The sequence below is a fragment of the Strix aluco genome, chromosome 4 (genome assembly GCF_031877795.1).
Source record: "Strix aluco isolate bStrAlu1 chromosome 4, bStrAlu1.hap1, whole genome shotgun sequence".
Taxonomy (NCBI): Eukaryota; Metazoa; Chordata; class Aves; order Strigiformes; family Strigidae; genus Strix; species Strix aluco.
In genome coordinates this window covers 65,261,208-65,288,908 of record NC_133934.1, presented here as the reverse complement: position 1 = coordinate 65,288,908, position 27,701 = coordinate 65,261,208, and the positions used below count along the sequence as shown (strand labels likewise).

At 38.7% G+C, this 27,701-nt stretch overlaps 3 protein-coding genes and 1 long non-coding RNA gene across 4 annotated transcripts in view; 3 read left to right on the top strand and 1 right to left on the bottom strand.

The window, feature by feature from the left end:
* The first annotated feature begins 1,162 nt into the window (after window positions 1–1,162).
* LOC141922328 (interleukin-8-like) lies at window positions 1,163–3,924 on the top strand. The gene is made up of 4 exons (XM_074821464.1): window positions 1,163–1,282; window positions 1,461–1,596; window positions 2,397–2,480; window positions 3,088–3,924. The coding sequence occupies exons 1-4, from the start codon at window positions 1,219–1,221 to the stop codon at window positions 3,116–3,118; spliced, it is 315 nt and encodes a 104-aa protein (XP_074677565.1). The 5' UTR covers window positions 1,163–1,218; the 3' UTR covers window positions 3,119–3,924.
* Window positions 3,925–6,651: 2,727 nt separating this feature from the next.
* On the top strand, window positions 6,652–9,780 carry LOC141922327 (interleukin-8-like). Its single transcript, XM_074821463.1, has 4 exons — window positions 6,652–6,727; window positions 7,515–7,653; window positions 8,722–8,805; window positions 9,407–9,780. The coding sequence occupies exons 1-4, from the start codon at window positions 6,664–6,666 to the stop codon at window positions 9,480–9,482; spliced, it is 363 nt and encodes a 120-aa protein (XP_074677564.1). The 5' UTR covers window positions 6,652–6,663; the 3' UTR covers window positions 9,483–9,780.
* A 4,921-nt stretch (window positions 9,781–14,701) lies between these two features.
* LOC141922329 (uncharacterized) overlaps window positions 14,702–27,701 on the bottom strand; it is a 28,818-nt gene continuing 15,818 nt past the window's right edge. Inside the window, exon 3 of the long non-coding RNA XR_012622955.1 lies at window positions 14,702–14,778. This is a non-coding gene — a long non-coding RNA (uncharacterized LOC141922329). The remainder of the gene's footprint in view (window positions 14,779–27,701) is intronic.
* LOC141922326 (interleukin-8-like) lies at window positions 16,242–19,513 on the top strand. Its single transcript, XM_074821462.1, has 4 exons — window positions 16,242–16,397; window positions 17,146–17,281; window positions 18,003–18,086; window positions 18,672–19,513. Exons 1-4 carry the CDS (start codon window positions 16,337–16,339, stop codon window positions 18,700–18,702), a joined length of 312 nt encoding a protein of 103 aa, XP_074677563.1. The 5' UTR covers window positions 16,242–16,336; the 3' UTR covers window positions 18,703–19,513.

The following is a 27,701-nucleotide window of genomic DNA, read 5'->3' as shown; positions in this document are numbered from 1 at the left end:
GTGGAATTCAGTGTGGCATACATAAATCGCTGTGTCCTTCATGATGAGTCAGAGAACAATAAACCTATATTCCTTCATATCTGGTCCTATGCTTTGTTCCTTTGACTGTCTCCATCACCTGGCAGAAGAACAATAACAGGATTCCTTCACATTCAACCCAAAAAAAAGTCCACTTGTGATTTAGCATTATTTTCTATTATTAATAAAACTTTACCTGAATAATCCTCTGTTCTGATCCCATCTTTACTTCTCCTTTAATTTTATCATAATCAGAAGAAATCTTTTCTTTACAGAGTCAAATTTAACTTTGCAAAATGTGCTTCAATTTATTTCAGAAGCAGAATCCTACAGCAGCTTTTAGAATCTTTCTCTGCCCAAATTCAAAGCATCAAACAATTAAGAGGTTTTGGCTTCAGAAGAAGCAGTGATCCTCAAAAAAAATTCCACCTAATCAGGCAAAGCAATTCATCATATCATAGTAACATATTCTGTATGTTCGCAATAGTATAACAAAGTCAGTCTGGATTCTGTTGCTTATTTCAGTGATGCTAGGTTTTAACGTATCAAAAAGTATGGTAAGTATTTCTGCAGAAGTTATCTCAGCATATAAAGGAAGATTTTTTAAAATGTAATTGCATATAAGGAGAAGGGGAGCTCATTAAAATCCAGTTCTAGTACCTATCATTTCTACAAAGTATTACCTTCTATCATGTCTTAAAATGAAAAAATATTAAAGCCCAAAGACACACAGATGGAAAATCACAGATCAAATGCCTTTCACCAGAAGTGGAAAGTCACAAAAAGTTACATAATAATAACAGCAAAATTTCAAAGGTACAGAAGAAAATAATCACAGGAGTATTACAAAAACCCTATATATTCCACAAAGCTAAGTACATGGCAATTTTGTACATATTCTATGTTTTTGTATTTCTTTAATTAAGAAGGTGTTTTCTGTTAATGAAAAGCAATTTGGTGGTCATCTAGGGAAAGGGGCTTACCCACTCCCCTGTGACTCACTTCACAGTAGCATGTTACAGGTTTGGAGTTTCCATTTGTATGACCCACCCATGATGCCAGAGTGCCCAGAGGAGGCAAAGGCAGTATATAAACACGGCAGGTCCCAGAGCACAGGCACTGGCCACCCCTGGGGCTGCTGGAGCTCACCTCACCACAGAACCAGACCCAAGTGACACAAGAAAGAAACACTCGTGCATCATGATGGGCAAGGCTGTGGCTGCTGTCCTGACTCTTCTCCTGATCTCAGCGGTTGGAACGAAAGGTAAAGAAATCCTTCCTAAAGCTCTCCTAACTAATTCAAGTGTAAATGCTGACAGGGTAGACACTATGCTGTCTTACAAGTGCAGCAAATAACTCCTCTAATATGTAAGTAAAAAGAACATGTGCTTCCTGTGGAAACAGCAAAACAGTTCACCTTTTTTTTTCTTTTTGTTTTACAGGTAAGGCCCTGCCACGTTCAGCAATTGAACTCCGGTGCCAGTGCGTAGGCACCCATTCCAAGTTCATCCATCCCAAGTTCATTCACAACGTGAACCTCATCCCCAGCGGACCTCACTGCGAGAACGTTGAAGTCATGTAAGTGCTTTTGCAAAATTCTCCTGATTACTTAACAAGAAGGAAATAGATCTGACATTAAGGATGATGTAAGTGTTCTCTAAAAGATGTAACAGGCCAGCAGGCACAACTACTCAAAATGCAGAACAGCAACGCTCATTGCTCTTACAAACGATACGCTACGTCTTATAAATTGCGTGTTGTTTTTGCCAATCTTTACTTTTTAAACACCCTATGTAATATGTCAACCTAAACTTGCAGTCATCAGACAGCAACTAACTTTCTAAAACTCTGAATTCCACCAGCATATGGGAAGATAGATAAATGCACAGAACCATGCTGAGCAAGTGATCAAAACATGAATTTCAATAGCTAGGTCAAAAAAATTATCACACTTCTACTCAAGTCAATGAAAAAACCGCCATTAGCATACAAATCATATTATCTGGTCACAATTCCAGAACTTTTACTGTAAGAAAATTTCTATGGACTGGGAAGTACTGGTTCTGAATCAACATGGAAAGATTTAGCCCTTCAGTTAAACACCATCACAAATACAAAGCAAGCTGGGGAAAAAAAAGAAGCAATTTTGAAAAGAGTGAGATGTAACATGCAAATGATGTAACACAATCAAACAAACAGATATGAGAAGATATGAAACCATTTAAAAAAAAACCCTGTATGTTAGGCTACAGCCTCAACTGATATAGCTTAAGGGAGAACATATCAGTGTACACCTGGAATGAGGTTATGAGAGAAAAGGGAAATTGCCTTGGAATTCACTAAGTAGACCTTTTCCCTTCCTTTTTTCTCTGTTGCAGAGCTACCCTGACAGATGGCAGAGAAGTGTGCCTGGAGCCCACTGCTCCCTGGGTGAAGCTGATCATCAAGGCAATTCTGGACAAGTGAGTAATTTGTTCTCAATAAGCATAGCTTATCAAAAAACGGTATTTTAAATGAGCTAGCAAACATGTACAGTGTAAAGTGCACAAAAATTCTGTCTCCTCAGGCAGTTACTACTCTTTGTGTTCACTAACTGGGACAAAGCACTGTGATTGCTTTGAGCTTTAATTATAGCATTAGGTTCAATCCCTTACTGTGCTGCACACCCCATGTGAATGTTATCTACTTCTCTTGTAAGGCACAAGCATATTGAAAACCTGCGGCTCAAGTGCTCAGGAAATCCAGGCATTAACCAGCTGGTTTTCTCTTGCTTGCAGTGGTAGAAAGCAACAACCAGTTTTGCAAAACTAATGGCATTTAGATAAATGGAGGGAAAAATCAGGCCCGAGAGTTGTCAAGTGAAGCATCAAACTATGGAAGCCCACAGTTACTGAGTACTTGTGAAAAGGTCACAATGTACCAGTGTCCCTTAGGCTCAGTAACAACTTTTAAGAGGTTTGGACACCGAAGCACAAACCCTTTGTGGTGGATTTCATCTGATTGCAGTGAGTGATACCTGTTCCATGGACAAGTTCTAATTGGCTCCTTTTCCATTTTCTTTCTTTCTAGGGCAAACGCCAAACCTGAGACAGTGTCCTAAGATGAAGAAGAATGTCTTAACTCTTCTAGGAAGGCAAAAATGGGGGAGACATTCATCCAGCTTCTGGCAGCTCACCTCCTCCTGCCTCCTAAATTCACATTTCTAACAGCATCTAGAGAGTATGGATTCCCTGGTTTTGTAGGTAGTTGACAACAATAATTTAAGTCTTTTAAAGAGGTCTCATTATGTAGGAGAGAAACCACTACCACCAGAAAAAGCTGGCAGAAAAAATGGATTGTGAAAGGAGATGGAGACAATTCAGGAGTCATTTTTGCTAAACACAGCTGAATCTGTGCAGCGCACTCTCAGCAGAGCTTTCACTAAATGACACCTTCTTTCTTGGCTAACAGTTTAGGAAAAGACGAGTGACTCCTACTCTCCAAGAAAGCATGGATAGGTAGCATCACCTGTACCTAGGTCACTGCCACTCAGAGTATGCTACTGACTAGAAGAGGGGAACCTACAAAATTAGGAAGCCAAAATTCTGAGACATCAATTTTTGTGCCATCATTTTCAAGGTATTATTTATTGTGAATTAGTGTTTGTGAAGGCATAAACATGTATTTTAATGCCATTTTTTAGTTAGAAAAAAGCACTTTTATTTATGTAATTTCATATTTTAATTTATTTTACTTTATTTACTTTTACATAAGAATGTAGTTGGTCTTCATTATTTATTTATTTATTTATTTATTTATTTATTTATTTATAATGTTTATGTACCTAATAAATGCTGTTGAAATATTTTCACTTCAATATTGCATGTTATTAATTTCCATATTGAAATACAGAAGTGAAAAAGAGGATGCATTTTCTTTCATTTTGTATCACATAATGGGTTTTCAGAAGGGCAAGTGGTGGCTGAGTCATGGGGGGTAGCTAATTACAACAGCAAATTCTTGTCTCTGGTGAGTGCAGATGGTTTGCAATATGAGGAATTACAAAAATGATCTACTTTCCTCCTCTTCTCTTGCCAGACTCAGTGTTTTCAGAGGTCTGGCTGATAAAATTCACAGATAGAAAATAATGGATAAATAATGGTTAGTCACAGAAATTCCAAGGCCATAGCAGTGGTGGTGCTCAGACAGCACGTCAGCTGAGAATCTGGCACTGAACAAGGTTTTTCATTAACTTAAATAAGCAGGGAAATCTGATAAACATCAAGGAAGTCACTGAGCATCCTCCTTAATTCCAGTGAGGAGTAAGGACTACACCAGAAAAAATCCTAAGAAATAGAGCTCCAGTTGTACGGCCACACATCTGGCTGTGACACAGCAATTTACAGAGGAATGGTTGGAATATAAGCAGCAAACACTTGAGAAAATGGGAAAGTTGAACAAATGTTTTGATACTCATTCTGCTTCAGTCTTTTCCAATAACAAGCCACTCCGTATTCTGCACAAAGAGCTCATGTTTGCTTATGGTGCAAGATAAAAAGGGAATTTCTGGTACTGTTTGAGCAAGCTCTTGTGCAAGATGACAACTATTCCAACCACACTTTGCTCCCTATCCCCATCCCTGCCCCTGTCCCAGAGCACTGCATTACACAGCCTGCTAGACCTCTAAAGGAGACAAAGTTTCTCAAGGCGACAGGTTTTGTTCAGACTTGGCTTACAACACTAAGTCTTCCTGTTTTCTGAGTGATTTTTACAAGTTGGCTTCTTTCAGAGATCTAATCTGGAGGTTAACACATCAGGAACACCAGCCAAGAATGGGGAGAGGTGGGGAAGAACCACTTTACATGCACGCCATAAAAGCATGCGTGTACCCTAAAGGACTGGCACCAGTTTCAGTGCTATACAGATACTTACTGTATGCACGTAACCTTTGCCACCAGCAAAATCCCAGTCAAGTTACTGGGAGCTGAATCACAGCCAAGGCAGGGCTCTTCTCCTAAATTCTTCTGTCCAAAACATCAGCAATGGCTGAGCTTCCAGGACCCCAAGCAGGGCATCTGCACAGTGGCTGAACCGCACCCCTTCTTTCTCCATAGATTATCGTTCATCAGTGAAACATGATGCAGAAGTTGGCTAGAAATGATAAAATATTGCATTTCTGTTCTGTGTGCACTCAGACAATACCTTTCTTAGGAATACGACAACAACCCTCGCGCTTCCAAAAATGTGTTTCAGTGCTCTCAGAGGCTGCTAAGAGAAGCACTGCAGCTCTTCTGACTTGATGACTACCTTTGTCAAACGTGGGCTGTTCTTCCATGTTGTTTCTGCTTTGCTAATACTGTCTCTCCAAAGCTGAACTCAGACTCCATGAAATTACTAATTCTTCTGGCAAAATATTTTTACACTGAGACACTTAACAATTAAACCAGTTATGAACTAGTTAACAATCTTAGCTAACATATCCAAAGTGTTGTCTTGTTCCCCAGTGAACAAAAGCTATGTATGTCCAGGATAAACTACCATCTCCCCTACATACAATACTAAGGCTCTCATTTGGCAGGCTCCTTCTTTTCAAAACGCAATTGCTTTCTTAATTTTTGTAAAGTACTAAAATTCACATGGACAGCATATCACAATTTGGTTGTTTCTTTCCTTGAGACCACCTTTTTTTCACCTCACAAAAATAAGAATACCCAATAACCCAATGAGTGAACAATACACACTCTAGAAATGGATTCCTGAGGAATTATCGAGAGATTTCACTTATCACATGTATTTATCTTCTGTTTTAAACACCTATGATTATTCTAGATGCATGAGGTTAGAAAGAAAAACAAGTAACCTCCTATGTGCTTATTTTAATCAGTTGTTACCACAGCTCTTGTTAAGTACTTTCTCTTTTCATATCCTGAGCAAATGAAATTTTCAGAAGGCCTAAGTGACTTAGGTGACAATGCCTCAGTTAAACTCATCATTTCCTGTTCAATGACTAAAGAAGCTTTCCAGTACAGAATTAAGCATCTAAATTCCTTTAGCCAAACTGAAAATTAAAAAATCCTTTCAGAGAACAAGAGAAACTAGTTATGTCTTGCCTTCATAAGACACTGGCTAAATAACTTCACTAGAGTCATATCAAAATATAGTCCATAAGATTGGGATTAAAAATTCCCATAATTATGTTGGGTAAAAGTTTTTACACAAGGCATTTAAAATCAATGCAAAGAGCTGATCAGAAATTCTGCATTCAGAGAGGGGGGAAAAAGTCTCTTTATTTTGACTTGGGGGATGTCTGGTAATGCTGTATTGATTTCAAGTGCAAGCTCAGCATTGTTGGCTAAAATCAATTTCCCATGAAGAAGTGCAAACAGAAAGTGATGGATAATAACCACAATTTAAAGAAGTAGTTTAAAATACACAGCAGCAGAAGTAACTTAGGGAATTCTGAAGTGCCACGGAACAAACTTCAGAGAGATTTGGATTTCTTATGCAACACACTCATGTATTAGGAAACCTGCAGGTACAGAACCGTGTTGTACTGGAGTGTACTTGTGCTGTCCTTGGGCTGCTGGGAGTGCTTTCCAATATAAAACCTGATGTGTAATAGAACCAGAGGAGGACATCTCTCAAGAAGCAAACTTCTGCACAGCAATGGATGGCAAATCTGTTGCTGTTGCTTTGTTTCTCTATCTGGTCTTAATGGTGGGGTCAGAAGGTAAGAAAATGATTTCTTAAAACTCACATAACCAAAGAATACATATACATATGCAAATTCAAGTGGGCTTATGCTATGTTAATACTGACTTTTTGCAAGAGATGTGCATCTTCAATAAATTGTCATTCAGAAGTAAAAGTATCATTTGTATTTGCATCTGTGCATCTGCTGTGGCCGTTTCCGGGGGTAAAATATGCTTCTGTCAGAAAATTAGTTTATTCCTGTGCCATAATAACTTACCCTAGATTTTAATAAATGTTTGAATTAAGACAAGACCTCTTTTCTAAACGTGTCCATACATGTCTCCTTTTCCAAATGACAACTTTCTCCTGTTTGTACTTTTATTCTTGATAGGCAGATTGATGATAGTGCTTCCTCAAAGCAAGAATTATGCAATTTGCAGAAAAGAATAAAGAATGCGAGCAGATGACTATGGCAGAAACTAGAAAACAACATATGGACATAGCTAATGATGTTAATCTACTTTGTTCAAGTGGTGCAATTTAGGTGTAGAATCCGGCCAGGCACAAACGCACTATGAAAACATCTAAGTATTTTCACTTAAAGATACGAGTTTAACTTTAAATGCATCTGTGTACCAGCAGCTCTGAAAATATAACGGCTGCTGTTGTGCAGATGCAGTTAATTTTATCCCAAAGTCTTCAGCAAACCAGAGTCTCTGAGTAACAAGAATAAGGCTGACAGAAGGGACTACTATTTGCTTCATAGGAGCAAATAATGAGATTGTTCATTTACCTAGACAAAACTTACTTATATTGTTCTACAGGTAAGGCATTGACGAAGACAGAAGGAAAACGCTTCCAATGCCTGTGCATAAGCACTCATTCCAAGTTCATCCCTCCCAAGGCTATTCAGAATGTGAGATTAAGCCAAAGAGGACCTCGCTGCAAAAATGTGGAAATCATGTGAGCACTTTTGCAAAATGTCATCTTGCTTTCAACAGGAGGGAGTGACTTGGCATTCCACACACTAGTTACTTACTTTGGGTGGAATTACATATCATAGACACTAAGTATAAGGTATTAGGCCTTCTATCCAAAGGAATGAGTTAATTTCCTGCCAATGTTACAAGCCACTTCCAGACAGTATTTTAAAAAGTCTCTCTATGCTAATATCTTAATCATGACCAACATCACAAGAGGGAGTTAGACCCCCATAACACATTCAGGGCACAATTAATGATTTAGACAATGAAGAATCAATCAAAGATACAATCTTGATCCCATTGACATGAATTCAAACAATTTCCAGTAACTTGGTCTGCATGTGGCAAAGCTGGAAATGCCACAAGTTATTCCCTATGTCAGAATTGCATACTGAGCTTTTTCCTGTGTGAGGAGTGCGGAACTTAGATTGTAAAATCCATGTGAGTACAAAGTGAAAGATATGGTAAGCTTCATTTAAAATCATATCAGGAACTATTCACATGAATTGGATCAATGCATTCATGTAAACAAGGGAACTTTCTGCTTTTTATGCTTTCACTATGGTATCATAAGCAAATAATACCTGTATGATCATACCCTCTGAGCAGCACTGTGTGTCATTCAGTTCCACCTCACTAGTAGTTGGTAATTTCAGCCAGGTTTGATTCAAAAAAAAAGTTTCCAAGATAATTAAGTTCCTGAAAGATCTGCTAAACTATGGCCAGATAGAGAACAGAAACCAAATAAAAAATTAATCAGGCTCATTAAAAAGATTGCATCATAAGCACCTATATTGACATCATTCATTAAAAAAAAAAAAAAAAAACCAAAACTTAAATGCCCAAGTATAGAAAAAGCATAGGAGAATATTTTTTCTCTAGTTCTCTCAGAAATACTAGCTGGAAAATATCAAACAAGTTTAATAAACATAAGTTTGTACCGTGTTCTCCAGTTACTTAATTGACAAATAGCTGAGATAAATTTCAAAACATTTGGAGAGTGGGAGGCATCCACCTAGCCTTAACTTCTTTGTTTCTTTCTTGGCAGAGCTACACTGAAAGGTGGCAGACAAGTGTGTTTGGAGCCCACTGCTCCCTGGGTTCGGCTCACTGTAAAGGCTATTTTGGCTAGGTAAGTTGTTTTCCTTACAAGAACAGCTTCAGTTGAAAGCTATTTTTAGAAGGCAGATTTTAATTTCTTGGCATGAAAATGTATACTCTCTTCAGACATTAGTAATTCTTTCCAACAGTTCTCTCTAAATCTGTATTTCTAAACGCCTGAGGATTAAAATTGGTTTTCTCCTGTGTGTTATGCCACCCAAAAGGCCACAGGTATGATGCACCAACACATCCACTGAGAGACAGCACAATCTGGGTGCATGTTTGACACTTCCAAAAATCAAGCTCTAAAAGACTCACTTCGTCTTTCTGGGTATAATTCAGATGTACAGCTGGCATTTCTAGGCTTATTAGCTTTCACTGCTGTAAATGGGGACAATCGGGTCTCTACTTCGCACAATTTGGACATAGGTATATGGAAGTCCTTTCTGTTGGAGTAGTACTTGTGTAAACACAGACTTTTTTTGTCTTTGCACATATGTCAGTTTGTTGATACAGTTAAAATAGGTCATTAACAACTTGTGAGCACCTGTTGCTCTCCCTGTAGCTTGTATTAATGGTAATTGTTTCATTAATAAATTTCTGAATTCACTTCATCCTTCATTTAATTCCAGGGCCAGAGACAATATTGAGTCACCTATCAAAGAAAAGTCACAGAAAAATATACCTTGGAGTTCTTCAAGGATATGAAATGAGAGGAAACACTTGCTGATGAGAATGTCAAGGAACAGATCCCCCTTCTGCTACATTACATTTGATTTTTTTTTAATTCCTGACTCAGTTGCTGATTCTACCTATTTCCTTTGCTGTGTCTATCTCTAAAACTCTATCTGTGATGGATCAAGGAGTTCAAGCTTAATAAATGTGTTTTAGTGCTGTAAGGACAAGAATAAAGAAGAGGAAACTAGTTACCCCTAAATGGTCTTACTTAAAGTAGAAATAGAAAGGATACAATTAGTAAACACATGAATAAACACATAATAAGGAAGAGTCTGTGTAGCTTTGAAGGAAGTTTTTCTTTCATGCACTTGTTTCAGTTCATTGAAGGTGACAACAAGCCTACGGATGTGGAAGGTGCAACGGGTATAGTCAAACTGTCTTTCTGAAATCCTTTCACAACCCTCACTAAACATCAGAAATAATGGGACTAAGAAGGAAATCTTGGAAATGGATACATAACAGGTGAATACACAGAAATGAAGGAGAGAATGAAAAGGTCAGCTTTTTTTTGATAAAGGGACATCACCCATGGATTCCCACACCAGCTCTGTGGGGTCCGATTTGGTTTGGCATATCTACAACTTGTCCAGGAAGGTCATTTGCTACAAGCTGAAGTATTCTGATGATACTAAATGAAGGGCAGTAAAGACTAGGCTCAACTATGACAAACTGCAGAAGGACCTTAGGAGTCTCATTGAGTATGCAATAAACTACCAGGTGAAATTCACTGCAGGAAGTAGGAAAGATGATTGACATAGGAGGAAAAAATTACAAAGCTCATATAAAAATGAGGCATTCTAGGCTGACTATTAGCACATAGGAAGAAGATTTTGAGATTATGCTAAATTGTACGATAGGAATATCAGACCAGGGCTCAGCAGTGACAAAAACTTCAGAAACAAACCATAAAAAAACAGAAACCCAACCCATCCAAACATAACTTTAGGAGTTACTAGGGCATGCATAAGAACTACTGTGTAACTGCATGATTCACCCACATGCAGAGCACGGTGGAGCCTCTGGCTCCCATCTTCAGGAAGACAGAGTAGAGTTGGGAAAGGCTGAAGGTAATGCAGCAAAAATGAACAAATGCTCCACACAGAAGTGATGAAGCAAACCAGATCTTTCATTCAAAAGTGAGATACCTCTGGGCAGCCATGAGAGAAATGAATTCACACCCATTTCTCCATGAAAGAACCATCTTTGAGAAAGTGGCAGCTGTAGCAACACCTTCTACAAAGATTTAAGGTGACTTCATTGTCTATGAGTACCCATAAAATATTTTTTTTGCATCATATCTTTAAAATTATCTATGAGACGTGCCACTCACTGAAATAGAGAATGATGATTAAAATGTGACTGACTGAGGGAAATGAAGAGTGTTCATAAGTGACTTTAGCAGTATGTGACTGGGTGTACCTGCAGCACAGCTGCAAGCAAGTAAGCATGGACTGACACCTAAACCACCTCCTGTGAGGTTCTTTGGTATGTCTCATCAACCATTCTAAGTCACTGCCAGCCTCAGGGTAGCTTAATGACTATGAGCTAATGGCTTTCAGAAGGAAGCAGCTAAAATTAGAAATAATAAATTACCTGTGTTATTTCTGAAGTGAAATTTATTGTGCTGTATTTTCCACTTATAGATAGGAAGATGCAGGCGGAGAGACACATATATAGAAAAAGAAGTCATATTTCTGAAAAGAACACATTTTTTCTTTTTTCCATTTTTTTTTCTCTCACGTTAGTTCTGTCTGATAAAATAGACCACACTTCTTGCTTTGCAAAAGGATTTTGCAGCTTACATATTTATTATGTTAAAGGTTACTGCTCAAAGGTCCAGGAGACTGCTTATAAGACTAAACATTGGTTTAATGTGTTAATTCCCATTGCATTTATTATTAATTTCTTTCTAGAGTCAAAAAGGGTGTTAAAGATGTTTTCCCTTAATGATTTGCTACACATTGTTTATGCCCAGCAATATAAATCTAATTTCTGAGGATAGAGAGTGCTAAAGTGCAGATTCTAGCAGCAATCATCAGACCAGAGGTACATGGTCAGAGCAATGGAGGACTGCACATAAAAATATCATGACTGTCCCATGGAGTTTGATCTTCTGAGCCTCAGGGTGGGAGAATGGGGTTTGGGGCTTGTGGGATAGCTGCAGGCTAGACCAAACATCAGACTGCAAACAGACATGTAAGAAACTCTCAGGACAGTCTTATTCTTGATAGGGACTGACCCCCACTGGAACCCCTACCCAGAGCAACTCTGGACTCAAATCTGCATTCGTAAGCTGACTAAATACATTGATTGTTCCTTCCCACTGCTGCCACCCCTCATTTTGGGAAACAGTAAGATTTGACCTGTCCAGGAGCTTGAGATCAAATAGATCAGCAAGTTTATATATAACAGCTTTTATGGAAACCAGATCTCATTTATAATACTAAACAGTATATTTTTATTCAAGATTCAGGTGTTTACATTTTTGCACTTCTTTCACAGGCAGGCTATCTACCTGCATTCACCTGAGTGCTACAGAGAAACCCTCCATCTCTATGCACACCTCAGTGTGACTGCACTGCCAGGAAGTGTACAGGTTAGCATCTGCCAAGCTGCATTGGCTGTCGTTTAATCAGAGAGTAAGAAGACAGCAGGCAACCTTTTAAGAGTCAGAGAAGTAGTAGACATGACGTATGTCTACTGACCACTTCTAATTTAATCAAAAGTTCCCAGCATGAACTTCTTAAAACTTACCATGTGTTTCCTCCTGCCACTTCCACATCTTGTTTCCACAGTCAGAAAATTCTTCCTGCCAAACTCATGAAAAGGAAATGCAACTCAAGCAATAAATGCAGCCTTCACAGAGCAGGTAAAACCCCAGCTGCTAGTTTCAATTCTCTAGCTGGATTTAGTATCTTCTCTGTTAATACCAGGTAGATTGAATTTATTTTTAATCTGAATATTTGTTAATATTTGCTAATATTTGATGTTAATATTAGAATGAGTATTAGTGTATCCTTTTCTAATATTAATAGATACCTTATACTGTTAATGACTTTTCATATTGAATTGGATCAAACGAAACATTTCATTTAACCCACAACAAATTTTTAACTGAAAGCTACAATAAAGAATTGACTGTTTTCAAGCAGAGCTGAAACATATATCATAAATAAACATGCAGTCACATAAATATATACTTATACTATCATATTTATAAATACATACATTAAAAGGCAAATCAACTAAAAAGCTGTACTGCTATTTTGTGATTCCAGAGGGGTTCAGGAAGGTCCAGCACTTACCATGATCTGACTAACGTTACACAACCATCTATATTTAGACACTTAAGTTTGAAAAAAAATCACAAACTGACCCTAAACTTTTCTCCTTTCCTTGCTATCATGTCCTCATATAGCAAGTCAAAAGCCAGATGTTTAGAAGACTTTCTGCTTTTTACGTATCTGCTCCCTATGCTTTGCCTCACTTCCAAAAGCATTTGCACAACATAGTGCCCAGTTTTTAAGCAGCAGAAGCAATTATTTCCCAGCCCTTGTATTTGCTCTTTCTGCTCTCCACGGGTCAAGTGGAATGGCAGGTGAAGGCCAAGCCCTTTGTGGGGAAAAGGAGGTGCTTTCAGAAAACAAAGTGGGATTTTTTCCCTGGGGAACAAGAGGAGCTGGTAGAGAGGACGCACAGGAGACAGGAGTTGACAGAGTTCACCTTGCACAGGCTGAATCCTCACTCCAGTGAAAGCTTTGTTTCCCAGGTCTTTGGGGTCTTGTGTGCACAACTTCTCAAGTGAGAGGTTTGAATTTGTCTAAAACAAGACAGACTCTTAAGTTTCTTAGAGAGAGTAACTTTATCAGCCCAGAGGCTGGAGCATTCCTCTGGAACTGGACCGACTCAAAACAGTAAGGGACTGAAGCCCAGCTGTACTCCATCCCTCACGATGGTCTTGGTCACTAGAGAACACATGAATCCCCCTCACTGTGTCCCTTGTGTTTGGGGGTCCTTTGCTACATTCAGACTCTAAACAACCCCAGTCAAGATCCCAAAAGATTTCCTTTTGACTTTTGTGTTCATTACACAAGGCAATGAGTCATAAAAAAGAAAAACCACTAGTTTCCATCCTGCAGGACAGAGAACACATCCTATACCCTGCCTTAAAACACAGGCAAGGGAGGTATTTACTTCCCCTTTCAGCAGTCTTTCAGTAATTGGACTATTGCATAACTGTTGTTATGTTCGTTACAAGCGTGCTTTTAACAGGGTTAAGCATGGAAGGTCTCCGCTTGCAGCTGTATCAGCTCACTCAGTGACGTTATCCTTCAAAAGGAGCAGCAATTCCATTTGCACAAGTCATCTCTGATGGCTGGCAGGAAAACACATGTTGCCAAAATCAGATAATGGATTTGGAGTTCCCATAGGCAGGGGCTGGGATGAGATCCTGGGCAAAGTGTTGAAGGGATGTCGGGAGAACCTGGGCAAAGCACGGCACTCCCAGAAGCACAGGTTAGGAGTGCCTGGCCTTCGGGCTTGATCTCATGTCTCAACCGTTTTATGCCACTATTGTCTCTATTACACCCCCTTCACATAGTCCCGATGAAACTGTGTCATATCAGAGAAAAAGTGGAGGTGGAGGAGATGCTTTAGCTCTCAGAAAACATAGTGGATTTTTATTTCATTACAAACATCCTGCTCTTTTAGACAGATACTTACTCTTAGCTCAGGGGCAGGGTTAATCATATAGGTGGAGTAGGCTTTTGCCTTCACTTTTGACCTGGGGATTTCTGCAAATCCCTTACTGCCACACTCAGGAAATAGCTGAGTCTAGTGGTAAGGAGGACAAGCAGTCATTGGTTTTACTTGGGGATTTGAGGGGGAATTTCCTTTTTTTGCCTCAGACATTAATGACATTTCGGCACACACCAATATTAGATACAAAAGCTGAAAATAGTAACTAAGAAAAGTGAGATCCCTAATCAACTTTTAATTACCCTGTATGTGTGCATACACATGTAGAGACACAGAGAGAAAGAGAGAGAACCCAAAAGAAGAGAATCAGCAAAACCTCGTTCCGAGTAAACTGGTTAAAGCTCCAGCATCAACAGTCTGACACCAGTGCAACCATCCTGTTAATTTAACATAAGACATACAACATAAACAATAAAACATAACCTTTAGTACCTGGTAAAATCCTGTCCTTTTTCACGCCTTCGGAGAACTAGATGTATTTTTGAGTAAAGCTCTCTCAGTCACACAGCTAAGGAAAAGAACCATTAGAAGTCAGAACCAGCATCTTTTGTTGACTCAATGCTCAGTAAGGGGTAGGAGAGACAAACTTGGTGATATTTTTTCTTGGGACAGCTGACACTGTGATGGGAAACAGATGAATTTTCACCACATATTTCCTTTTATCAAGTAAGTTAATGACAAATGATACACAGTAAACCATAATAATTTATGGGCAAACTATTAAATTATTACTATAAACAAATTATAATGCTTTACATGCTAAGGGTAATTGAGTTTTTACAAACCTCTCAGAGTTGGGGACAAGTACCTCTATAAAGCTACAGACCACAGAAACATGAAGCTTTGAGGTTGGAGATGACAAGCAGGAAAAGCCATCTGGTCAAAGGGACGTTCTTACGGCACCGAAACAGAATGGCTTCTCCTAATCACATGAACTCCAGATGTGTTAAAAAAATGACTCTTCATTTAAGCAACAGATCAGCATTTGAGCCCAAGTTTTCCCTTGAAGTTCTCTCCCTTGCAAGGCAATATCTCTGCCTACAGCAAATAAACACCCAGCATTCATGCAACAAGGTTCTTTAACAGAAATGTCTATAGCAGTGCCATAATACTTAATGTTATTTCCCTTTGCTAAGACCTAAGGGTTATGGTCACTGTAAAAGATTACAGAAAAGACTTACCAAAAATATCTAGACTTACAAAGGAAACAAAAGCAGTTGTGTTCAGCAAGTCATGCTATTTTGTTTGCATACAAAACTTCCTCGGTTTATCGTTCATTTACATGTGTGACATGAAAAATGCAGACATGATTTTCAAAGTTGTTCAGAATTTAGTATCTGCTTCCTACAGGAAGCTTTGAATACTGCAGCCTCAATTCCTTTACTGAACAGACAATATTAGGGATGATTTTACTTTGTAAAATGCTACTTGAATAGAAAAAAAAAGAACAAAAATTTAAAATCGTTAACATCAAAATAATGCTGAGGTAAAATCCTGAAACCAGTGAAAAAGCTTTTCAGTGATTTCAGCACTGCCCAATTTCCACTCCAGTGACTTAAAGTTAGGTAAGTAGAAGCCATCACCATAAAAAAAGAAATTAAATATATCAAGTATAGATCTAGCATCCCCAAGAAGAACAGTTATCACCCTGAAGAAAATGATAAAAAGTTATAATACAAACATAACTGAAACCATCATAAAGTTATATTACTAAATAAGGGTATGCATTAGAAAAAGCACAAAATTTTCAAAAGTCTACAAAAGAAATGGAAATGCATGGCTATTGCTTACATATTTTAATAAATTAATACATTATATTATTCTCAGCAGAATAGTTCCTTGTCATCTAGGAAGGAGTTTCACAACAGTCATGTGACTCATTTTGACTGCATCTGGGAAATTCCTCTAACGCAATCTACATGCTAGCAGAGCACACATACTGGGCACAAAACGGTATATAAGCAAGATGGGTCACCCAGATCAGACATCAGCAATCCTCCGGGACAAGAGGCCACTGCTCCACAGAACCAGAGCTAAACAACCCAGTGAAAAACTCCTGTCTAATCATGAACGGCAAACTTGTGGCTGTCCTGGCTCTCTTCCTGATTTCAGCGTCTATGTCTCAAGGTAAGCAAATCCCTCCCAAGATCCCCATGGCTGTAGTATCATCAAGGCATCTACCAAGATGCTTGTCTTTGCAGAGAGATAGCTTTATATTTGTTTCAGCAAATTAGTTTCTTTGGAGAGATTTTCAGCAACTTCTCTTCAGTCAGAAATCTACCACGTAGCCCTTGTACTGAAGAGTTACTGACATCTTGTGGGAAAAATTTTAAGGATGCAACTTAAATTTGCTTTGTTTCTATGTTTCACTTGAAGTGTATGCAGCTAGAGACAGGACCTTCTTAAGTGTCTGAATGTTTCTCTCCCTTCCCACACAAAGAACAGTTTATGATCTCATATTTGTTACTTAATGATCATACTGCTTCAGGCAAGTAATATACAGCTGAGAAAGGAGAACAAACGATACGAACATAGAAGCATGGGCAAGCTTCCAATTAATGAAAAAATCTAGGGCTCTATCTTCTGTATAGTTAGTCGAGCTGGGTATTAAAATGATGCAACTAACTGTACAGTGTGGTCAGTACAAGTAACCACAAAATATGTGGGTTTATTTTAAAAAGAGGTGTTGAATTAGTTTTAAATGTACTTGGGCATCAGCTCCTCCAAAACAAATGAGGAACTGATCTTTATACCATGAGGACAATGCAGTATATTTAATTGAGAATGTTGTTAAAATAGAGCAGTCATACTTTATGTCAGATAGAGTGATGGTAAGATCACCTCTCAAACCACAGTCTTCCTTTCCTGCTCACAGGTATGAGCCTGGCAAGGATGGCAACCGAGCTCCGGTGCCAGTGCATAGCCACTCATTCAAAGTTCATCCCTCCTAAGTCCATTCAAGATGTGAAGCTGACACAGAGCGGTCCCCACTGCAAGAACGTTGAAGTGATGTAAGTAGCTCTGCAAGAACCTCCCTCCTCTTCACCTACTCTCTGCTGCTGCTGCCACTGCAGGGACTTTTACACTTCATGACAAGTATGACAGTCAGCAGGCTGTCATGATGTAGTTGGACTTGGCTATTCTTTTGAGAGAAGTTTCAAGTAATGCAGCATGTTTTTCACCATCTCTATGACCTTACATATTCCTGAACTGATCATTATTTATCTGTCATAGGACATATTACATATTTCTGGTGCTAGAACATGAATTTCAAGGACTGGTCAGTTCTCAACCCATGAGATAATAACCTAGTTTAAATCCTGCATTTATTAGGCAGGCAAAACTCTTATTAAAATACTCTGCATCAGTCTCAGAGAGAAAAATTAAGTTACCACAAACAGATTTAGAGAAACAATGAAACTAATCTGGTCTTGAATAGCATGGAGGAGAAACTAAAATGTTGAAATCCTTACACTGCTGAAACACCTTTTCACCAGTGGAGGTTTCAATCGTTGTGTAAGAAAGCTTTACTAATGTAAACAAATTCAAACCAAATACCCACATATATATTGTGAAAGATTTTTGGGAATGCATGACTGCTTTGAGAGCAGGCAACCTAGAGCAGTTGGGATGAATTTAAACTAACTTATCTAAAAATGCAATATTACATTCTGTGAGTAAAATAAATCCATGTAGTAGTTTTCTGACTTTTCTTTATTCCCTGTTTTGCAGAGCTACTCTGAAGGACGGCAGAGAGGTGTGCTTGGAGCCCACTGCTCCCTGGGTACAGCTGATCATAAAGGCAATTTTGGCCAAGTAAGTCGCATTTCCTCTCAGTTTGGGCAGTTGAGGGGTAAACCTCCCCAAAAAGCCAATTTGTAGGATTTCTTGGTGATGCTTCACATTTTCTCTTAATCAGATTTAGAGAACAAGGAAACTTGCTGCTTAATTATAGTTAGTCATAGTCTTTCTGACTCTGCTGCAGGGTCCTTGTTCAAGCCAATATGTCACTGCTAAACTTTTGAGTACTGGCAACTCCATCTGGAGGGAAAGGAACACAGAAGTGTTTGGCTCTCTTTGAAAAATGAGCCTTTAGAAAATTAATCTTCCCCTTACTTACAGTAGCATATGTTAATAATGCATATTTCTGAGTTAGAGTTTCTTGATGCAAGTAAATGCAGAAAATCATGCTGCAGAAGTCTTCTAGCTGGGCGCAAGATAGGCACACCCTGGGATTTCAGTAATTGCTTTCAAAACATCAACTTTATTCTCTCTGTGCCTCAGGATAGCACATAAAGTTGGAAACAGACCACTCATCCTTAACTGTTCATGCAATGCTAAACAATGATAGCTGTTCTTGAACCTCCTTTTAAATTATCCTCTTCCCTCACCTCTTAACAGGGCTCAGCTCAATTCTGACTCACCACTCTAAGAAACGCCAGGACAGAAAAAATCTGGGAACTGCTCCTGCTCCTCTGTTACGAGAAACATTCGGGAAAAGCATCATTTAAGCAGTGTACCATCTTCCACCTCCTGCATCAGTGTTACTGTGTTAATTAGGGATTTATTTATTTATTTATTTATTTAACTGCATCTATTTAAGAAAGTCTTTCAGAATGGTCAGTGTTGTCTGTGGGACACGCTGTTCATTGACACTGAAGACACTGAACAGGAAAAGTGGTTTGCTAAAGGAAATGAAGAACCCTTGGCAGCCACTTCAGCCAAACTCAACTAGTTAAGTGCAATGCACTTGCAGCACAGCTTATTTACACTAAGCCTTACTATTTTGCTATTACACCAGCAAACTGGTAATTCCTCCTGCTCCCCTGGAGTGCACTAGTATGTTGTGTCAACAACAGTTTCCTGAACCAAAGTCAGACTCTGCCTAGACTGTGAACTAGCGATTTCTAACTTTAAAAATCTAGCCCACAGAATCTGTAAGACAGTGGGTTTCGTATTTATTTATTGTGATTTCCGAGGTATTTATAAATGTATTTATTGAGTAGTTTCTATCTAAGAGAGAAAATGCTGATAATTTATTTCATTTCTACTAGATTTTCCATTCCTATTATTTATTTCTTAAGAAATATTCACAATCTCATTGCTCTGTACAAGGACTTGGTTGTATGTCTAATTAGTTACTCAATTAGCTAATGGAAAAAAAATGTATCTTACACAGAATATTCTTGTGAGAGTGTAATTATTCCTAACAATGTATTATTAAATATTTTCTGCAAAAAATCTGTTTGTTATCTGTTATTTTACATTTTCATTTGCTTTATTTCAAAACAGTCGGCTTCATTTTTGCCACCTCAGACTGATTTCTGGAACTGAGATGAAAATTTTTAGTACATGGCACCATAACTCACACTGTTATTGTAACCTGATGTGACTGAATGCAGTAACAAATTCTTAAGGCAGGCAAAATGCTCACTCTCTTCTCCTCAGGCTATTCCCAGTCCTTGGGGATGGGAATTTAAGTACCTTGCAGACAAGCGAATTTTCCCCTCAGATGCCTAGACACTGCCAGTGTCCAGATCAGCCCCAGAGCTGTAAAGCTTTACTACATCAAGAAGCCACTATTTGACTATCAAAATGGGAATTTGTGACCTTTACTTTGGGTACCCAAATATCAAACCTTTGCCCTTGTGTAATAAGTGCTTCCTACTCTGATCCCTGAAACAGAGAGTGCTGAGTACATGATGCCTGCCTCTTTTAAAAGGCCCCACTATTCCTCCCCATCATGCACAGGCACTGATGCTTGGCCCCTTTGGGAGAGAGCATATGAACACCAAGGAAGGATTCTGGCAGATAAACTGGGGTGCTTCATATTGTTACCACCCCATCTCCCGTCCCATGGGGCTGCTGGAGAGCACGGCTCTCAAGTGTGCAATGTGTCTTCTCATAGGAGTTCCAGAGCAGTTCATAAGACAGTAATATAAAACGTCCATGCTTAACAATTCTCTGAAATCATCAGCTCCAAGTGCAATGGCAGTCAAATGAAAGCCAGCGACATGCTGGGCATCTTCAGGAAGGGAACTGAGAATAAGAGAGAGAGGGCATAGGTTTAAAGCCTATTGCTTTAAACTAGTGTATACCCATTTATTTGAGGCATGCACACTTTTATTTCCCTTTTACCTATGATGTAGATACCCTTAAAACAGCAGAAGGATTTTTGCCAGGTAACTGTGTATCATAAGAGAGCTGTCTTTGGCTTGATTCTTCCTGAAGACCCTTTGCAGTAAGACTGACATGAGTCCTCTCCTCAAGCCACATTATTTTGTCATCAGTTTGTGGCAGCCACTTGAACTCTAAACAATGTGCCCTGTGGCCCTCCAGGTACCGGGCCATGCAGAAGCCATGGGAGAAAACTGCACCCTTTGAAAACATGCAGACTATTTAGTAAGAGTCTTTATGTGTGTGTGTGTGTATCTCTGTGTGACATACCAGAAAGCTGACCAGGCAGTAAGAGCGAGGACATTCACACCACAATGAAAGGAAGGACGCTGAGATTTCACTGCAGCTAACTACACACTTTTGTCCATCTTCTCCTTTTGCCAATCTCATGTAAGCTTCTACTCCCCTTGGCCACTTTATTTAGCATCGAAATTGTATTTCTACAACCCTGTCAGAAGGCCATTCCATGTTACAGCTGCCATGTGTATTCATCACCTTCCATTAATTTCTCTACTGCCCTCCTTGCAATTAAATGTAGCAGAGGGGTTTACATGTCCTTTCTGTCCTCAACTATTTTCTTGGTACCTTACTTCATCTTTCATCCAATTCCTTCTTCGACCAATAATTTCAGTTTTGGGGCAAGAAGACAGTAGCAACAACCAACTAACCACCTCGTGTCATTTCCTTGTCCTCAAACTCAGCCTCCCATGTGCGGTTGTTGTACCTCTGTTCTTGCATTGAGAGCCTTTTCAGTCACAAACTGTAATTTGTTCCCTCCAGTTTCAACATTACTGTTCTTATAATACCAAAAGTGTATTTCTCTCTAATGTATAAATGCTGCAAACCATAGAGGAAGTCATTGAAAGAAATACTGGAAAGTCCCTGAAAAATACTTTCAACTCTTCCTTAGGACAATAAAGAACACAAATGCTGGTTTGCTGACCTCCACTTCTCTGACTGTGCTGAATACTGACTAATACAAACATCCTGGTCATGTATCAGGTGACAGATGCATTATCCATGCTTTACTTTTGTTTACAGATTGCTTCTCATTTTGGAAATGATCACATTTCTTATGTTATCACATAACATGGGAAAATCCCAGGAAAATTATACATACACTGGCTTGATATTGCAGACTTGTTCCAAGCATTGTATTTGTTCCTGTTTATAACAAGATATTATGAGCGACTCCACAGGAAATGGATCCATTGGAAATTACACAGACTGCCATGGAAAATTTCCGAATGCAAAAGTGAAACAAGAATTTTGGTACCTATAAAAATATGTCTGAAATCTTTGTTGTTGAAAACCATCGTGAAAATGTATTTTTAATATTACCTGCAGTTATTTATTTTTATAATAAATATTAGTGCCGGTCAGTGCACAGATGACCACAATTTCTGTGGATTTCTAGAGAGAAAGATACTATGCATGGAAGAATCTGTAAGGTAAACTGAGAATATAAGTGCAATTCGGAAATGACAAAAGGAATAAGCTGTTTTCCTTTAGTCAGATCTAATGCTTAGCAAGAGTACAAGTGCAAACTCTGTACTATTACAGTGGTGTACCTACAGTACTTACAATGCATTTTCTTCAAATCTATCATCTTTTGGCCTGCTCATCATCTTGTGACAATGACTTCTACTGCTTAATCACACCCTGTAGAAGTGCATACATCTGGTTGCTTTCAACATGATATTTTCCTCTTTTTTTCCCCCATAATTCCTTTCTAAATGCTTCCTAGAACTCTAGAAGCCTTTCTGACTGCCATAAGACATTGCACACAGTTCTATAAAAACATCAAACCTGTGACAGCCAGATCTATTTCCTCAGTGACAGTAGCTAATTTACAATTCCTTCTGCGCATATACAGTTAGGTTGTAGGTATAACTAAGCTCACTGATACTAAGTTTCATCCACCCTTTCATGAAACAGGCAGCATTGTGACATCTTTCCATAACTTTCTGCAGGCAGATTTCAACATAGTTAATGATCAATAATTTTGCATCGTTAACAAATATTATTTATTTTAAACAATTATCAACCTCTGACAGGTCCAACTATCTTATTCCACAAAAGTTACAATTCACGAGAAACATGATCAAATTTTCTGGAATAAAAAGTTGTACTAGGTTGACCAGATGCCACTTGCCTGTATCTCCATGGACTCAGCCAATTACTCCAGCTGATATGTGAAGTAAGACTTTTCCCTCCAAAGGGTGCATTGGCAACTCCAGTATCAGTCTACCAATTTCTCCTATTCCTTACTAGAAGACAGGTAAACTGAGGAATATCTAATATTTTTTTTCTTTTGCAGATAACTATTTTTTATACCTATAATCCTTATAAAAATCTGTGGAAATAAAAGGTCATTAGAGAAGTAGCTTGTTTTTAGGGCACATTTGGACCAGTTAATCACCTTACCTTCAAATGAACCTTCAGTTTTTGAGAAGGCAGCAAAAAGAGGAGAGTTAAGCAGCTTTCTTGACTCAGCTAATATAAAATGCCAAAATGCCAAAACCAGTTTTTAAGCACTGAAGCAACACTCACATGGAGCTCCTGAGATTAATGATTTCTAGTTTTTCCTTACAACTATTTTCCAGAATGATGAAAGTTGCATGGCTCATAAGAGGACCAAGTGAGTAAGTCCACACTCTTAGCCTGGCTTTTTTAACAAAGATATATATTACATGCTTCCACAGAAATAATGAGACTTCAAAAATATTGACAATTCTTTTCTTCCTTTTTTCGAGGTCACATTTTTTTTCAAGATTGCAAGCAGACAAGAGATTCAGAATTTAACTGTCCAAGCTAAAACCAAAATGTCAACAAAATTCTAAAAGCTTTAAATGCTCACCACTTCTATTTACCTTTAGGGACCTTCTCTGTAAGTGTTTCTATTGCATTTGTTGACCTTTTCATTACATAAGGATATCATGGAGAAGGGAGCTTCTCATATCCAGTGGCACAGATATGCATTTCTTCTTCTTCTATGCTAAGTCAGGGCAATGAGTGTATTTATGGTTCCTGGATTCACATCTCTTCTTTCTTGACAGTTTTGTTTTGCTATGAAAATAGGATCAAGACACGAGTGTGAAAACGCTGAGAGGATCTTGAATGAACTACTAGCATTCCCAGGACTAAGACAGAAAAATGCCAGGCCCCTGGGCTCCTGGCTCACCCCTCTGCCCTCTGAACTACACTTGTGTATGTGACACTGTTCAGGTTACCTTGAAGGGACAAACAAGATGGGAAGGCTGTGTTTACTCCACAGGGGATGCAAGCCCAGAGTTTCAGTGGACTTGAGGATGCTCCCTGTAATAGAACTTGGACTTTGGGTTTGTGCTCAAGCCTCTGCCACCTAAGCTATTCTGTATTTATTTCACCTCACTTCTACTGTCATCTATCTTATCACAGGATCCTTGGCAAATTAAAGGAATTGAGTGGTCCCAGGGAGAATTTCCCTCCAGGAAATAATGAATGACTAAAGAGAAACTAAAACATAGGCAGATGATAGGAAGACAAACCTTATATATGAGAAATTCACTTTCATGGAAAATGCTTTGATATATCAGCATTTTCTTCTTCACAAAGTGTAACAAGTATATGAGGAAATACCTTAAGAACTTGTGCAAAAGACTTACTTGCTTTTATTACCTTGCAATGGCTTAATAACTATCTTTAAAGAAAACCTCTATTTACAAAGTACCTTGGCTCAACTCAAGTCCATGTTGTGCTTAATCCTCTTTCTATGTTACAAGTATTCATCTGTCTTCTTTTTGGACAGAGCAGCAGATTCATAGCAGTGATTATTTCAAGGGTATGGATTGAGCTTTTCTATTAGTTTATCTATCACTGATGACACAGAGAAGTTGTTGATGCCCAGAGAGCTGTGGCTGCCCCCTCCCTGGAAGTGTTCAAGGCCAGGTTGGACGGGGCTTTGAGCAACCTGGTCTAGAGGAAAGTGTCCCTGCCCATGGCAGGTGGGTTGGAACTAGATGATCTTTAAGGTCCCTTCCAACACAAACCATTCTAGGATTCTATGATTCTAAATGGAAACTTTTTTTGAAACTATTTGTAGTGTATTCTTTCCTTCTTTACCATTTTATGAAGTGGAGGACACATATGAGGCACACATTCACCTGTCCTCTAGACTGCCATCTCTCTTAGAGTTCTGCCAATGTACATTCAAACTATAGCAATCTTCAGCAGTGATTACTGCTAACTTTTGACAGGACTTTTTACACCTCTGTGGTGGTGCAACTCCCCACCTGTCTTGGGCTGCTCAGTGCTTGGTACAATTCCACCCCACCCTTCCCTGGGCCACATACCAACCCAAAATGGATTGGGAAAGGCAGTGGATTAGAGTGTTAAGGCACTCCATTAGCACACATCACTCCTGACTCCCCTACCACTTGGAAACAATAACAATTGATACCAAGAAGCAATATATACCAAGCACAGGAAAGGACCAAAGAGCAGAACTTGAAACATCACCTGCCACCACCCAGTCTTGGACATGGAAATACAGCACCCAAGAAAATAAGCTACAGAAATCAGTAAGTGAAACTATACTGCTGATACAACGTAAATGGATTATTTTTTTTCTATAAATTTGTGCCTGTCCTATGTTTGGTTACATTTCTGTCCTTAGCGTGGTTTCTAATGTGAACAGCAAGTTCAATAAAGTCTAGGGTGACGTGCCACTCACAGGAAGATTTTATCTTTTCCAACATTTAGGAATTTTTTATGACACGACCAACCATTCTGTTTGTATACATAGGCAGTGACAAAAAACCGGACAAATTATTTTCAGTTTCAGCAGCCTACTCTCCCAGAGAAAGCTACCTACCCTGCTCAGTACTTACTCTGAACTCCTGGCATATATTTAAAGAAACAGTCCACTCACATTAGAAAATTATTTGTCTCCTATCTTCTACTTGTCTGACCTCCTTCTGGCTAAGATAACATTACACAGTGTTCATTTTTCTTAACTTTGTATGACAGAGCCACAAAATTTGGTTTGTACTTGTTTTTCCACTGTAACAATTCTTCTATACAAAAAAGGATTGTACAAATGGAAGAAGCATCTATATACACACTTCAAAGCAATAACAAATATTTGGAAAGGCATTAATACATACTCAATATAACTAGCCACAAACTGTGGTTATATCAGGTTCCAGGTGCTTTCGATTTTTTTTTTTAATATTGAGGCAGTTTAGAACAAGGATCAGAGGCAATCCTTTATTCAATTTTTGTCAATATGAGAATATTCTTCTAATATAAGAACCTAAAGCTAAAGATAGCAAAGTTCAGACAAACAATAAGAGGTGGTTCTTCATGCAACAAATACTTGACCTGGGGAACTTCTTGCCAAAGGATTTGGTGTATTTCAAAAGTGTACAGAGACTGAAGACGATTCAACAAGAACATAGAGGAAAATCCACTAAGGACTGCTAGATGCACAGAAATGTCATCCAGGTCAGAAAATCCCTGCTCTAAAATTGGCTAGAGTGTAAGAATATTCTGGACAAGTAGCCCCACATGCTTGTCCTCTTCTTTTACTTTTTTTCCAAGGTATCCCCAGCTAAGAATAAAATACCAACTTCAATGGATCTTTACTCTGATCCTCAATGGTCATTCCTACATTTTCTGGTGTACATCAGAATCCAATTAGATCTATGAAGGAAACTTAAAAGTCATGTTGGAGATGCAAGAACTAGGCAACCTGCCTGAATCAAGTTTGTATAGGATTACTTTGAGTGCTAGTGTCTGATAGTACCTGCTTACTGATACCTTCCCAGGTAACAACTTATTGAAAGCTTATTGTCCAGTCAAATAGAACTATTATTAAGTGTCAAGAAACCAGACAAAGTATGATACATGTAATAGCATTTGCTCAAAATTTCTGGAGACACTCAAAAATTAGCAAAATTAATTCCTGTGATATTATTTCACAGGATCCTGTGATAATCCAATTTCACCCCAAGCAGTATGGACATGACATAACAGTGCCACTAACTCCAGCACTAACCTCATCTTAGGCTTTTACAGACTGCCCCTTTATATATAGGGACACAAGCAATAACAAAAACCCTCTCACACCAATTCAATGTCCTGCTGCTAACAAATTGTTATTCTACTTCTTAAGAGCTACAAATCCTATCTGTTGCTGACAAACAACTGTTTCCATCTATAAAGACATGCAAGAATTAATTTCAAGTCAATGTTTCAGCCTTGCTGACAGGAATCTGAAGCCCAGCAATGTTCTTCTGTGGAAATGTAGTGATTGCTTTTAAGCATATAGGCTTGGTCTGTAAAACAATGTAACTCAGTTTGCTTCCTTTTACCATATCAACAATCAGATATCACTGATAGGAAGTGTACTTTGTGACCCTGCAATCAAAGATGAGCTGCAGTGCTGGAAATCCTGCATTTCCTACTTTTAAAAAAGGCTGTAAATTACATGGCCACATACCAAGTATTTCTGAATGCCAAGTATTTGATCTGAGTGAGAAAACATGTTTGCCTACATGAATTCTTTCCTGATTTACACTATCTGTTCCCTCCTGATATTAAAGATGCAGATACATATCTAGGGGAACTTTTTTCCCCAGCACTTAAAGTGCAACTGAACTTAATCAAATTACTTCCAACCGATTTCAATCACTGCACTGTAGGAGGTTTCTGATTCCCACCTAAATCAGCTTGCAAACAATGCCAGATCCACAAGATAGGCCACAAGATACAATGGTCCTCATGTGCTCGAAAAAGCAAAAAAGCTGCTTTGTCCCAGCTATATTATGAGGTCATTTACCTTTTCTTCACCACTCTCACATTCGCATTCAAAATCATTGAGGCTTGAACCTCTTCTGTTTGTCTAACCTCCCCTTTCTGGCCAGCCTCAGCTCTTCTGCCTGGTGAAGTGCCTATGCAGCTCCACACCAGCACATTTGTTTCTACGTGAGATTTAAAATAATTTTTGACATCACTGCTGTTTTCAGCAGAAGCTGCTATCCCCCTTCTTCTCCTATCTTATCTCCACATTTCCTCATTTCTTCCAACCCTTCAGTAGCCTAACATGCAGGCACATATGTTTGTGCAGCTGCATGGCACCTAACAATTAGGAACTGGTAACTGAACAATAATGTGGCACAAAATAGGAGTTAGCACCTTTCTCTTGACTTATTCATTCTATGAACACCTGTGTTGGTGTAATCAGCACAAGGAAATTGAGGCTAGGAGTGA